This window comes from Bos mutus, chromosome 11, assembly GCF_027580195.1.
Source record: "Bos mutus isolate GX-2022 chromosome 11, NWIPB_WYAK_1.1, whole genome shotgun sequence".
Taxonomy (NCBI): Eukaryota; Metazoa; Chordata; class Mammalia; order Artiodactyla; family Bovidae; genus Bos; species Bos mutus.
Window position 1 is genome coordinate 57,233,803 of NC_091627.1, and position 12,200 is coordinate 57,246,002.

At 49.7% G+C, this 12,200-nt stretch overlaps 1 protein-coding gene and 1 non-coding gene across 5 annotated transcripts in view; one reads left to right on the forward strand and one right to left on the reverse strand.

Moving 5' to 3' along the window:
- Nucleotides 1-9,878, forward strand: part of ELMOD3 (ELMO domain containing 3) — a 33,508-nt gene extending 23,630 nt beyond the window's left edge. For all 4 annotated transcript variants that reach the window (XM_070379415.1, XM_014476980.2, XM_070379416.1 and 1 more), the window contains 3 exons: nucleotides 8,033-8,109; nucleotides 8,391-8,518; nucleotides 8,992-9,878. In XM_070379415.1, the coding sequence (XP_070235516.1) occupies nucleotides 8,033-8,109; nucleotides 8,391-8,518; nucleotides 8,992-9,194 (408 nt within the window). In that variant the 3' untranslated portion in view covers nucleotides 9,195-9,878. The remainder of the gene's footprint in view (nucleotides 1-8,032; nucleotides 8,110-8,390; nucleotides 8,519-8,991) is intronic.
- On the reverse strand, nucleotides 2,460-2,532 carry TRNAG-CCC (transfer RNA glycine (anticodon CCC)). Its single transcript has one exon. It is a non-coding gene; the product is annotated as a tRNA-Gly (tRNA).
- Nucleotides 9,879-12,200: the final 2,322 nt, after the last annotated feature.

Consider the following 12,200-nt stretch of genomic DNA (forward strand, 5'->3'; position numbering starts at 1 on the left):
GAAAATAATTCCAACCCTGTATAAAATAATTCCAACCCTGTGTAAAGTGCTAAGCACATTAGTCACTCAAGGAGTGTTAGTTATCATAGTAATTTTTGATTTCCATGAGTAAAAATACATTTTTATATACATCTTTTGGATAATTATACATATGTAATACATAACTGTGTTTTCAAAACTGTATCTGTACTTGCACGAGCATGCACAGACACACACACAACATCCTGCACCTAGATATACAGGCACTGTAAAGTAAAGTAGATCCATTTGAATCTAAAACGTCTTGTGTGTGTTTAGTCACTCAGTTGTGTCTGACTCTTTACGGCCTCATGGACGGTAGCCTGCCAGGCTCCTCTGTCCATGGGATTCTCTAGGCAAGAATACTAGAGTGGTTTGCCATTTCCTCCTGCAGGGGATCTTCCTGACCCAGGAATCAAACCCTTGTCTCTTATGTCTCCTGCATTGGCAGGTGGGTTCTTTACATCTAGCGCCACCTGGACTGCAAAAACAAATAATCACACATTTCCTATCACGCAGGCAGTTTTCTCATTTCTGATGTTCACTGAATATCTCTGTTATCTTTTGAGGAAAAAACACTCATTACATCTGATGACTTCACATTCGCCGTCTCTTCCAGGAGACACTGGAGGAGGCAAGAGGGTACTTCATGAGGATCTGGTTCTGAGATAGATCAGGACCCACAAGTTGAAAATGTGGGTGTGTTCTGTGGTCTTCACGATGCAGGGAGGTAATGTCTGGGTCAAGTTTAAGAACCAGATCAGTTAGCTTATGAAACAGTGCAATCTCCTGCAGCGATGCTACTTCATCTTAAGAGTTCCAGAACTTCCTTGGTGGTCCAGTGGTTAAGAATCTGCCTGCCAGTGCAGGGGACATGGGTTCAGTTCCTGGTCTGGGAAGATCCCATAAGCCACGGAGCAGCTAAGCCCGTATACTGCAACTGCTAAAGCCTGAGCTCTCGAGCCCGTGCTCCACAAGAGAAGCCACCACAGTGAGAAGCCTGTGCGCCGCAACTAGAGAGTAGCCCCTGCTCGCCACATCTAGGGAAGGCTCGTGCCCAGCAACCAGCGCAGCCAGAAATGAAAAACAATTAGGAAAGGTGTCCCGAAGGCTGAGGGGTAGCTTAGCAATAATGGACTAGCCTCTTGTTGTAGAGGCAGTGGAGAGAGACCCAGAGAGGGAAAATGGCTTGCCCAAGGTCCCACAGTTCATGAGTATTTCCTAGAAATCATCTAGGAGCTCAGTGCCTCCCTTCTGGTGGGGTATTAAGGCTCTCCTGTAAGACCTTCCTGCAGAAACAGGGAGGTCAGGGTAGAGGGTTATTCAGCACCCCTCGTTTGTTTTCAAGGACAGGCTTGACTGAGGTGAGGGGGGCAGGTCCCTGGATATCCAAGGGAAGAACATGCTAGGCTGAGGGAAGAGCAGGACGAGAGAGGAAGCCCTGGTACTCCATCTAGGTATGGACCAGCCTGACCACTTTGACTAACCTGTTCGTCATCCCTTCACCCGCTGGCCTTTGTGCAGTTTATAGTGAATTTATATTTACTCCACAGTATGCATGCCAGACAATAAAAGGAACAGCAGCCTAAAATAATAAGAGGGCAGGTGTAGGTGTCAGGAATCTAGATCCTAGTTCCACCTGTGGTATGATTACTTAGCTGTGATTTGAGGCAAGTCATCTATGGGCTTCCTGGGTGGCGCTAGTGGTAAAGAACCCACCTGCCAATGTAGGAGATGTAAGAGACTCGGGTTCAATCACTTGGTCTGGAAGATCCCCTAGAGAAGGGCATGGCACCCAACTCCAGTTCTTGCCCGGAGAATCCCATGGACAGAGGAGCCTAGCAGGCTACAGTCCATAAGGTCTCAGAGTCAGACACGACTGAACGACTTAGCACAAATGCACTTACCCTCTCTGAGTATCAGTTTGCTCTTTTATGAAATAAGAGATTTGGCCTAAATGATCCTAAGGTCCCTTCCACCTTTATAGTTCTTTGAACTCTTAAGTCCTTCAGTGTCTTAAAACTTCACTTCAAGCCCTTATGAATCTTGAAAATAACAGTTTTCCAGGAGGCACACAGGCAGCCACAGTAACAGCTCGGGGACACAGCCTTGCCAGCAGCCAGTCCTAACTTTGAACTGACTTTTGATAGACCTTTGACTGCCAAGAGTAAAGAAAACCTGAGACCTGATTCAGAGGCTGAAACTACAGCTGGTAAATTTTTGGGGGGAAAGAAAGTGCATTAGTTTAAGGGCTTGACATTCAATTTTGGAAGAACTGACCCTAAGGCCAAATACAGTTAGCCACAAGGTGGTGCTAGGAGTAAAGAACCTGCCTGCCAATACAGGAGACTTTTTTAAAAAATATTTGTGTGTTCTTTAATTGGCTGCATGAGGTCTTAGTTGTGGCATGCAAACTCTTAGTTGAGGCATGTGGGATCTAGTTCCCTGACCAAGAATCAAACTTGGGTCCCCTGCATTGGGAGTGCAGAGTCTTACCCACTGGGCCACCAGGGAAATCCCAAAACAGGAGACTTAAAGAGACGTGGGTTTGGTCCCTAGGTCAGGAAGATTCCCCTGGAGGGGCAAATGGCAGCCCACTCCAGTATTCTTGCCTGTAGAATCCCATGGACAGAGGAGCCTGGCAGGCTACAGTCCATAGAGTCACAAAGAGTTGGACATGACTGAAGCAACTGAGCATAGCATAGTTCCCTAAGGAGAGAGCTGAGGCTTCAGGTACCTGTGATACATCCTGCTAAAGAGGAATTGGCCAGACACTACAAATGCTGGGGGACCCTGGGACTCCGTGGAAGCGTGTGATCCATGCTGTCCTGAGGAGGGAGTGCTGCAGTTCAGATGGCGAGATGCAGGGTACATCGGGCTGATTGCTGGCAGGCAGAGAAGCAGCTCACCACAATAGTTACTCACAGTCAGCAACTGGTGTCATCTTCCATGCCATTTCCATCTGTTATTTTATTCCATCAACATGATGAGCCTGCAAGAGGTTGGGCAGAGATGATCCTTGGAAATCTTCGTTTCCCAGTGAAGGAACGTGAGAATCAGAGAGGTGAAATGTGTCTACACAAAGTGGGACAGTTAGAAAGTGGTGAAGCTGGCGTGAGGACCCCCGTCTCCTGACAGCTTGCCCAGCAGTGTGCTCCTCACAGTGGGGATCTCAGCAGCCCAGCTCTCAGTCACCTGAGGGAATGCAGGTGCCCAGGCCCCTCCCGCCACGGAACTGCTGAACTGGAATCTCCAGGGGGTGGCGCTGTGTTGGCAGCAGCTGCCAAAAAAAAACCAACTGATCTGGATTTGGTCTTCCTGCTTCGGGGTTCAGAGGTGAGTCATAAAGAGAAATGAAATTTCAAATGAAGACTCAGAAGACTCTGATTCCCTCTGCTGTTCTTTTAGTCAGTTCCCAAAACACCACCTCAGTGTAATGTTTTAGCTCAAAGCCACACTTTTCAGGTCCAAGGGAACTGCTGAAGGAAAGGAGACATTTTACTCTGAATCCCAGTTTTTCATGGCTTTTTAGTAAGTACGTTTTTGTAAGAATGTTCCCGAGGGAATTCCCTGGTGTCCAGTGGTTAGGGCTAGTGCTTTCCCTGTGGGGGTGGGGTGGGGGCTGTGTTCAAACCCTAGTCGGGAACTAAGGTCCCACAAGCCACACAGCCAGGAAAAAAAAAAAAGATACTGTATAAAATAAAGTACTTTGAAAAACAAAAGAATGTTCCCAAGAGTGAATGAATGCTAAATTCAGATCCTGTTAATTATGTTGCTACATGTTCTTGTTGCCATATTTATTTTTAGACTGAAAGAAATCAAGGGAAGGCATGATACTACACAAGTATTGTGGTAATTAAGTAGTCAGTACCTGGAACATACAGATGCACCGCTGTTGACCTCAGCTATGGATAGTTACGAACATTTGTTAGCACCTCCTCAGGCCAGTGCTGCCCTTAGCATTTTGCTTATGTGATCTAAATGACTCCTCAGAGCAGCTCTTCGAGGCAGGTTGTGGGCTAGTGGAAAATGTAGCCTGTGGATCATAAAAGCTGTCTCAGAGAGTTTGTGTAATGGTTAACAAATGGACTCCACCCAGCATGGCCCTCGCATCGGGGTCCCCAGGACTACTGCCAGGTTCATCGGTTCACTGAGAGGACTCTCAGGATTTGGCCTATAGTTGTTCTCTCAGCTGTGATTAACTGCAGCAAAAGCAAGATCAGCAGAGGGAAGAAGTGTGTGGACAAAATCCATCGGACACCAGACACAGGCTTCCAGGAGCTTCCCCTCCCTGTGTGGGCACATGGAATGCACGGACTTCCAGCAGCATCAAATTGGCCAACACGTTGAATGTTGCCAACTAGGGTCTGAAAGGTTGTTGCTGAGCCGTGAAAGATGCTGGGATTCTTAGCCTCCAAAGGAGAGGAATTCAATCCTGGGCCAGTGACGAGGCTTGATCACTCAGAGCTTTTGTGTAGTAAAGTTTTATTAAAGTATAAAAGACATAGAGAAAGTTTCTGACATAGACATCAGAAGGGGGCAGAAAGAGCGCCCCTCTGCTAACCTTTAGCAGTATGTTATATACGTATCAGCAAGCTGTTAATTAGAGAAAGGAAATATCTCAAAACTTAGAGTGGCACTAGGCTCGTCACCCACAACATGCATTTTGCAATAATACTGGCACAAGGTGAGTGATCCTGGGCCATTGACATGAAGAAGACATGAAGAAGAAATTGATCTTGATCTTGAAGATGAATTGATCTTGATCAATCTTCAGTTCATCTTGAAGAAAGGCAGGTTTCCAGGTAAATATATAGTTTCATTAACATAAATTAGGAGAACAATGGCATACTGGTTATTTGAACCCTTATGGGTTCTGAGTCTTAAGTGGAACTGATCTGAAGAAAGACAGTCTAGGGTAAATACATAGTTCATTAACGTAGCCTAAGAAAAACATTTCCATAAGAAAAATGCATTGGTTAGCTCAAGGTTTGAGAAAAGTTCAGGTGGAACCAGGTGTCGTCATGGCAACACAGAATTTTAATAGAAACCTCCTTTTAATTTTGTATAGAGAAGGGAAAAAAATCTGACACTTAAAGTTTGTTTCCTCCTGCCGCTTAAGAGAGAAAAAAAAATGCTGACACTTGCAGGCTATTTCCTCCATTTGGAGACCTGTGGCCTTCCTGCCTGTTACGTCTCAGATCCTCACTAGTGATTCAGTATCTGAGGTTTCTACTGGGGGCTGGTCATGCAGGCACCATCTGTGTGTGTGTATGTGTGTGTGTGTGTGTGTGTGTGTGTGTGTGTGTATGTGTGTGTGTGTGTGTGTGTGTGTGTATGTGTGTGTGTGTGTGTGTGTGTGTGTGTGTGTGTGTTAAGTTGCTTCAGTCACGTCTGACTCTTTGTGACCCCATGAACAATAGCCTACCAGGCTCCTGTGTCCATGGGATTCTCTAGGCAAGAATACTGGAGTGGGTAGCCATTTCCTCCTCCAGGGCATCTTTCCAACCCAGGGATCAAACCCGAATCTTTTATGTCTCCTATACTGGCAGGTGGGTTCTTTACCACTAGCGCCACCTGGGAAGCCCACCATCTGTGTGGCATGTACCAGAATTCCAGAATCGGATGGAAAGCAGGTGTTCAGCATAAACCATGTGGTTTGCACAGACAGATTAGGTACAGTGAGTCAGCCTGGGGGAGTGGTGGGAGCCTTCTCAAAATCCGGGTTCCCAGATGCCAGCCTTCGAAGCATGCTTTTCTAAGGAGGGCAGCCACAGGTCTGCTTTGTTCACTACTTTCTGCATAGCACTCAACGTATTTTATTTTTTTGTTGTTGTTATTGCTTATTTTTGGCTGTGCTGGGTCTTCATAACCACGAGCACTTTTCTCTAGTTGCCACAAGTAGGGGCTACTCTCTAGTGGCGGTGTGCTGGCTTCTTGCTGTGGGGCTTCCCTAGTGGCTCAGATGATGAATCTACCTGCAATGTAAGAGACCCAGGTTCGATCCCTGGGTCAGGAAGATCCTCTGGAGAAGGAAATGATAATCCACTCCAGTATTGTTGTGTGGAGAATCCATGAACAGAAGAGCCTGGTGGGCTATAGTGCATGGAGTCACAGAGTAGGACACCACTGAGGGACTAAGCACACACACTCTTGTGGAGCATGGGCTCTAGGCACACGGGCTTCAGTAGCTATGGCTCCCAGGCTCTAGAGTGCATGCTTAGTATTTGTGCTGCTCAGACTTAGTTGCTACATAGCATGTGGGATCTTCCCAGATCAGGGATGGAACCCTGTCCCCTGCACTGGCTGGCAGATTCTTTACCACTAAGCCTTCAAGGAAGCCCCAGCACTCAATGTTCATTTCCTTTTTGGTTTTGAGAGAAGAGAGAGCTGAGTCTCATGGAGTTTCGATGGCCTTCCTGGGGACACACAGCTCACAGATGGCCAGGCCAAGGTCTGGAATCCAGGTGTCATGGAAGACCCTGAGAAAAATTCTTGTGGAGCCAGATGACCCTCTACAGTTCAGTGTGTCCCCCAGAACTTTCTGCAGTGAAGGACACATTCTGTCTGCACTGTCCAGTGTAGCAGCTCCTAAACATGTGTGGCTGTTGAGCACTTGAAATCTGGCTACTTTGACTAAGGAGTTGAATTTTTAATTTTACTTAATTTTCAACTAATTGATATTTCAGTAGCTTCATGTGGCTATTTGCTGTTATACTGGACTGTATGGTTCTACATCATAATGTAACAGATTTTCTTTTTTGAGGAAGCAGATAGAATATGTAGATTTTGGTTCTCATTCTAAACTAAGGGACACACTGGTCTACATGTTGCTCTCAGCCAACGTCCTTGTATGGGTACTATGGCAGAAACTAACATGTAATATTTGCAAATCCTCTGGGAAAAGCCCCTTTTCATTTGGTTGGGTTTTTGTTGTTAAAGAATAGGAAAGGGGCTTCCCTGTGGCTCAGTGGTAAAGAATCCACCAGCCAATGCAAGAGATACAGGTTCGATCCCTGGTCCAGAAAGATTCTGTATGCTGTGCAGCAACTAAGCCTGTGCAGCACAACTATAAGCCTGTGCTCCAGAGCCCCAGGAGCTGCAACAGCCGAGCGCATGTGCTGCAGCTACTGAAGCCCGCATGCCGAGAGCTCCATGCTCTTCCATAAGCCACTGCAATGAGAAGCCCATGCAGTGCAACTAGAGAGTAGCCCCACATGCTCTAACTAGAGAAAAGCCCACATAGCAGTGAAGACCCAGCATAGCCAAAAATAAAAGAAATTTTTTTAAATCTTTTATAAAAGAATAGGAAGTGGCCACTCTAAAAATACAGCATTCATGTGGACTCCACGGAGGATTCCGAGGACCTTTTTGGTGAAGCACTCTGGTGGGCCCTGGCTGCCCGTCTCAGGAGTGTGACCTGCACAGCCCGTTCTCAGGCCTGTGTGTTACCAAGAGTCGGGGTGCACCCCAAGTCAAGGCTGACTCTCTGCCTACTTGTACTTTCTCTGTCAGCTTTTGGGTGAAGAGCTTATGAGCAGTCAAATAACCGGAAGCCTACAGAAGGGAGAAGAGATTTTAAGAACCTACAGAGTTGGTTAGATAACTGCACCTCATCCCTCCTATGTCCATCCAACCCCAGGGGGTGATGTGGGCCACAGGCAGCACGCAGGACGGGTCTGATGAAGGCCAAGGAGAGCTGGTGGGGTGCGATGTTGAAGAGGCTGAGAACTAGCACAGAGGTTTGTGCACCAGCTTTGGAGTGCATTGACCTCAGTAGGAATCCTGGTTCAGTGCTTTAGGAAAGTTACTTAAGATCATTAGGCCTCAGTTTCCTCATCTGTAAAATGGGAATATTATGGTGAAGATTAAGTGTAAGCATTAATAATGCCAGCTGTTTGCCTCTGGCTGTGATTGTTGTCATCTCCCGAGGGCCAGACTAGATTATGGGCAACGGGAAGCACAGAAGCTGAGAGCCTGGAATGCCACTGACCTGGTACCCCATCCATTCCAGCAATTCCCCTTCTGTTTGATGTCTGTGAATATCACGCGTATCGCCATCCAGGCCTTAAGAGAGGAGTGTCTCTCCAGGTGAGTCTTCACGCTGCTCACTGCCCTGGCTGTCAGAGCCTGGTTCCCTCACCCGACCACCTCATCCCCCCACCATCTTATCCCCCCAGCTCTCTTCAAAACCTTCTGGCTCCGGGGAACCTGGACAGACTACCCCTGCACCAGCCTCCCAACCCACCCCTCCTCCTCAACCCTGACCTCAGATGTGAAGGCTGCCCCGGGAAGGGCTCCCCGGGGGACAGGGTGAAGGCACCCTCAGGTGTCTGTCCACTGCTGAGCGCGTGCCCATCCTTGTCCTGCAGGGAATGTAACCGGCAGCAGAAAGTGATCCCCGTGGTGAACAGCTTCTATGCCGCCACCTTCCTCCGCCTGGCACACGTCTGGAGGACACAGCACAAGACCATCTCAGACTCAGGCTTTGTCCTCAAGGGTGCGCTCGCTCTTCTCAGGGTGCCTAGCTCCTGCACTCCTAGTGTCCCTGGGTTCAGGGACTCCAGGGTGGTTGATCGACTGGTTTTGGCCGGCTTCCCTTACCCCCAGTTCCCATTCATACCTTTTCAAGTTTCAGCTTCCCCAAGTCTCCATCATCCCAAGTCTCCATCATCCCACCCTTGGGAGCCTGCTGCTCTCTTCCCTTTCTGGCCAAATACCTCTGGTTACCATATTTTCTGAATCAAAAGATGGGCCCAACTTTTGGCTCAGTTAGACTGACTATTCAAAATTGAGATTGTCCGGACAGGGTAGAGTATGTGGCCCCTGTGCCCAAGTCTGGTGTCTTGGTTCCCCTCTCTGGTGAGCTCTCCATCTCAGAAAACCCCTTCCCCCTTCTCTCCAGAGCCTCTGCGTTGTGCATCCCGGAGCCCCCTCCCCCAGCCTTCTGTTCCCCAATCCTCTCTGTTCCAGATTTGGAGATGTCGGCCAAGAAGAGCCCCAGACGGCTGCTCAAAACCCTGGAGACCTACTTGGCTGGAGTGTCAAAGGGACAGGCCTCCCTGTTGGGGACACAGAAGTGCTCTGGGCCACAAGCCCCTCACTCCAAGGATCTCACTTTCACAGGCGTGTGTGACCTGCCATCACACTCGTCCGAAGGCACGTGGCTGATCTGATCAACCCCAGTGGCCACCAGCCAGGAAGCCTTGGAGGGGCTTTCAGAGGGCGGACCCTGGCTGGGCTTCACCCCTTCGGTGCTACTGGAGGGGATGTAGGAAGCCCCTGGGGCTGGTGGGTGGAGCCAAGGGCCCTCACCTGCTTGAGACAGGGCCATTAGATTAGACTCACTCTCTGGAGCCCTGCTTTCAGGGCAAGAACTTTGCTGTATTACTAGTTGGGCGACAGCCTCCATAGTCGGATTCCAGGTAATATCAGTGACAGCGAATGGATCATCAGGTGGGAGGACCCATATGCATGTTCCACACAGTCCTGCATCAAAGATGCTCCCAAGTAGAAGCGCCAAAACCTGGCAGTGGGTCTTTCAGGCCCTGGGGTCCACAGGACAGGGACCAGACAGGGGCTGAGTAGTTAGAATGTGAAGGGAGAGGGTAGTCGCGGCAGCAGCCGACAGGGGGTGGTGTGAGCCAGAGAGTGCCTGCCTTTTCTGGTCTGGCGCTCACCCAACCCTCATCTCTCCCCATGCCTCCTCCCACTGTTTGTGATAGGGAACCAGACCCGCAGCTGGGCTCCCCCCATGGAGGCTGCACATGTCCCATCAGGGCTGGTTTTCTGGCCTGGTTGAAGGAAGGAGGAAATTCACACACCAGCAGTTTTTGAATAAAATAATTCTAGGTTTAGGATCTCAAGTGTTTTCCTTCCAGACACACTTTGCACCGTCCTGTGGCCGTTATCCCAGGGTTCCCCGTTAGAGCCAAGCACTCTAGCCGGTTGTTGTTGGCACCGGTCACAGGCCCCAGGAGAGGCCACTGTGCCCTGGCCACACTCCTGCCGAATTCACAGTCCGTCCAGCCTCATCTGGCTGCACTTACAGACCCAGAGACTCTGCACACTAGCCATTGGTCGAGGTGGCCCTGGCTGTTCTTAAGGGTGACTGTTATGAGGCATCCACACAGGGTTTTTCCTGCATTTGCTTCTGGGGAAGCTACTTGTCGCTTTTCACTCGCAAAGGGGCCTCCAGGGCTTTGGAGCTAGGGAATGGGCCAGGCGAGAGTCCCACCTGGCTTCTCTCCTATTCTCTGACCTCCCCCAAGTAGAGTCATGGAAGATAGCTGTCCAGCCCCCGCAGGCATCTCCAAGTCTGACCGGGTGCAGGGGGACCCATCACAAAGGTGAAGATGACAGACGGCCACCCAAGTATGGAAGGAACCCCTGTCAGCAGGATGCCTCAAGGGTAGGGCTGGTAAAGGATCTGCTGTTTGCTTTGTGTCGTCTTTGCCTGACCTGAACTAATCCTGTGCCCTCCTCCTTGGTCCTGACCAGCAGAAATGGCAGCAGAGAGATTACTGGGCCTGGTGGGCTTAGAATGTAACCCTCCCCCCACCCCATGCCAACTGTGGAATGTCAAGTTCAGTGATTCCTGCAGATTGCATTCCCTTGCTCTGAGACCTGGAGGCCAACTCAACAGACCTGGGCCATTAGTGCTCAGCCCATGGCACAGCAGGGACCAGCCCAAGGGAGCCTCTGGCCGGAGGGGAGCCCAGTGGCCCCTGCAGAAGCCTATTCTGTGTTATTGCCAGTGGATGCTCTCCATACAGCTTAGGACCTGGAGACATTAGCAACAACTGTCCAGGGATTAAACTGCGATTCTGTGGATGGACAGAATTCTGTGGTTGTGGAGGGATGCCTAAACCCTCTGAAAATAGATAACAAAAATCTTAAATCTGTGCATTTTTCTTAGGAAAAACCTTCCAAGGCTTTTCATGAGAGACCCAAAATGCTTTACAATGCTAAAAATGTCAGTTTCTAGGGGAAACATCCCTCTTTCCCCTTTGAAAATTCACCCCTGGCACGTGCTCTTTGCATAGGCTATCCAGTGATCGCCGGGATGTCTCTGTGTGGAGAGAAAGTTGGAGAACAAGGGGGATATGCAAAGAGCTGATTTTTCTATGCTTCTCAGCACAATACCACTAAGATGAAATTGATCAGAATTTCTGGTTGGGATAGGCTTCCCTGGTGGCTCAGATGGTAAAGAATCTGCCTGCAATACAGGAGTCCCAGGTTCGATTCCTGGGTCAAGAAGATTCCCTGGAGAAGGAAATGGCAACCCACTCCAGTATTCTAGCTTGGAGAATTCTATGGGCAGAGGAACCCGGTGGACTGCAGTCCATGGGGTCCCAAAGAGTCGGGCACGACTGAGTGACTAACACTACTACTACCACCACCACTCTGTTTCAGATGGAAGATGCAGTGTGTCAGGGCTTAAAGCCAGACAGCTCTGAGGGCCTGCAGTGACCCTGGGTCAGGACGGCTGCAGCCCTGCCAAGCCTCTAGGACTCCGGTTTGTCCAGTCCGGGCTTACCCAGCGGTCACACCCCAGGGTGGGACTGTTTTGGGGTTACTCCATTCTCCCGCTATTTAGCCCCCTAGTTTCTCTGCTCTTCCAGTCACCACCCCAGTACACAAGAGAACGAACTAGGGAAGCTTCCCTGGTAGTCCAGTGGTTAAGACTGCAGACTTCCATCGCGAGGGGTGGGTGTGGGTTCGATCCCTGGTCAGAGAACTAAGATCCCACATGCTGTGCAGCATGCCCCCGCCTCGCCCCCAAAAAACCCCTAGGACCTGGATGAGGAAAAGCAACTTGCCCAGGCTCAAAGAGAGCCAGGTGAGAACCTGAACCCACAACCCTCCTTGACGTTAGTCTGGTGCTATTCCCATGACCCCACGTGGCCCTGAGCCCATGCAGTGTACTTAGGACATGACAAGCTGACCTCCTGTATGGATGTGAAGAGCTATGCTCTTGCTTGGTGAACATACATCATTTGGAAGCTGCCTGGAGCGGTTCACTGGAGCACCTGAGGAAATTCCAGCTTGGGTGGAGGCGCTCACCCGCTGCCACAACCTGCCCCCAGTCGGGAATGTGAGACTGAACCTCGGGCTGAAAGTGATCCCAGCCCTGGCCCCATGCCATCTCCCTATTGGGTTTGCAGTAGTGCCAGCCAGGC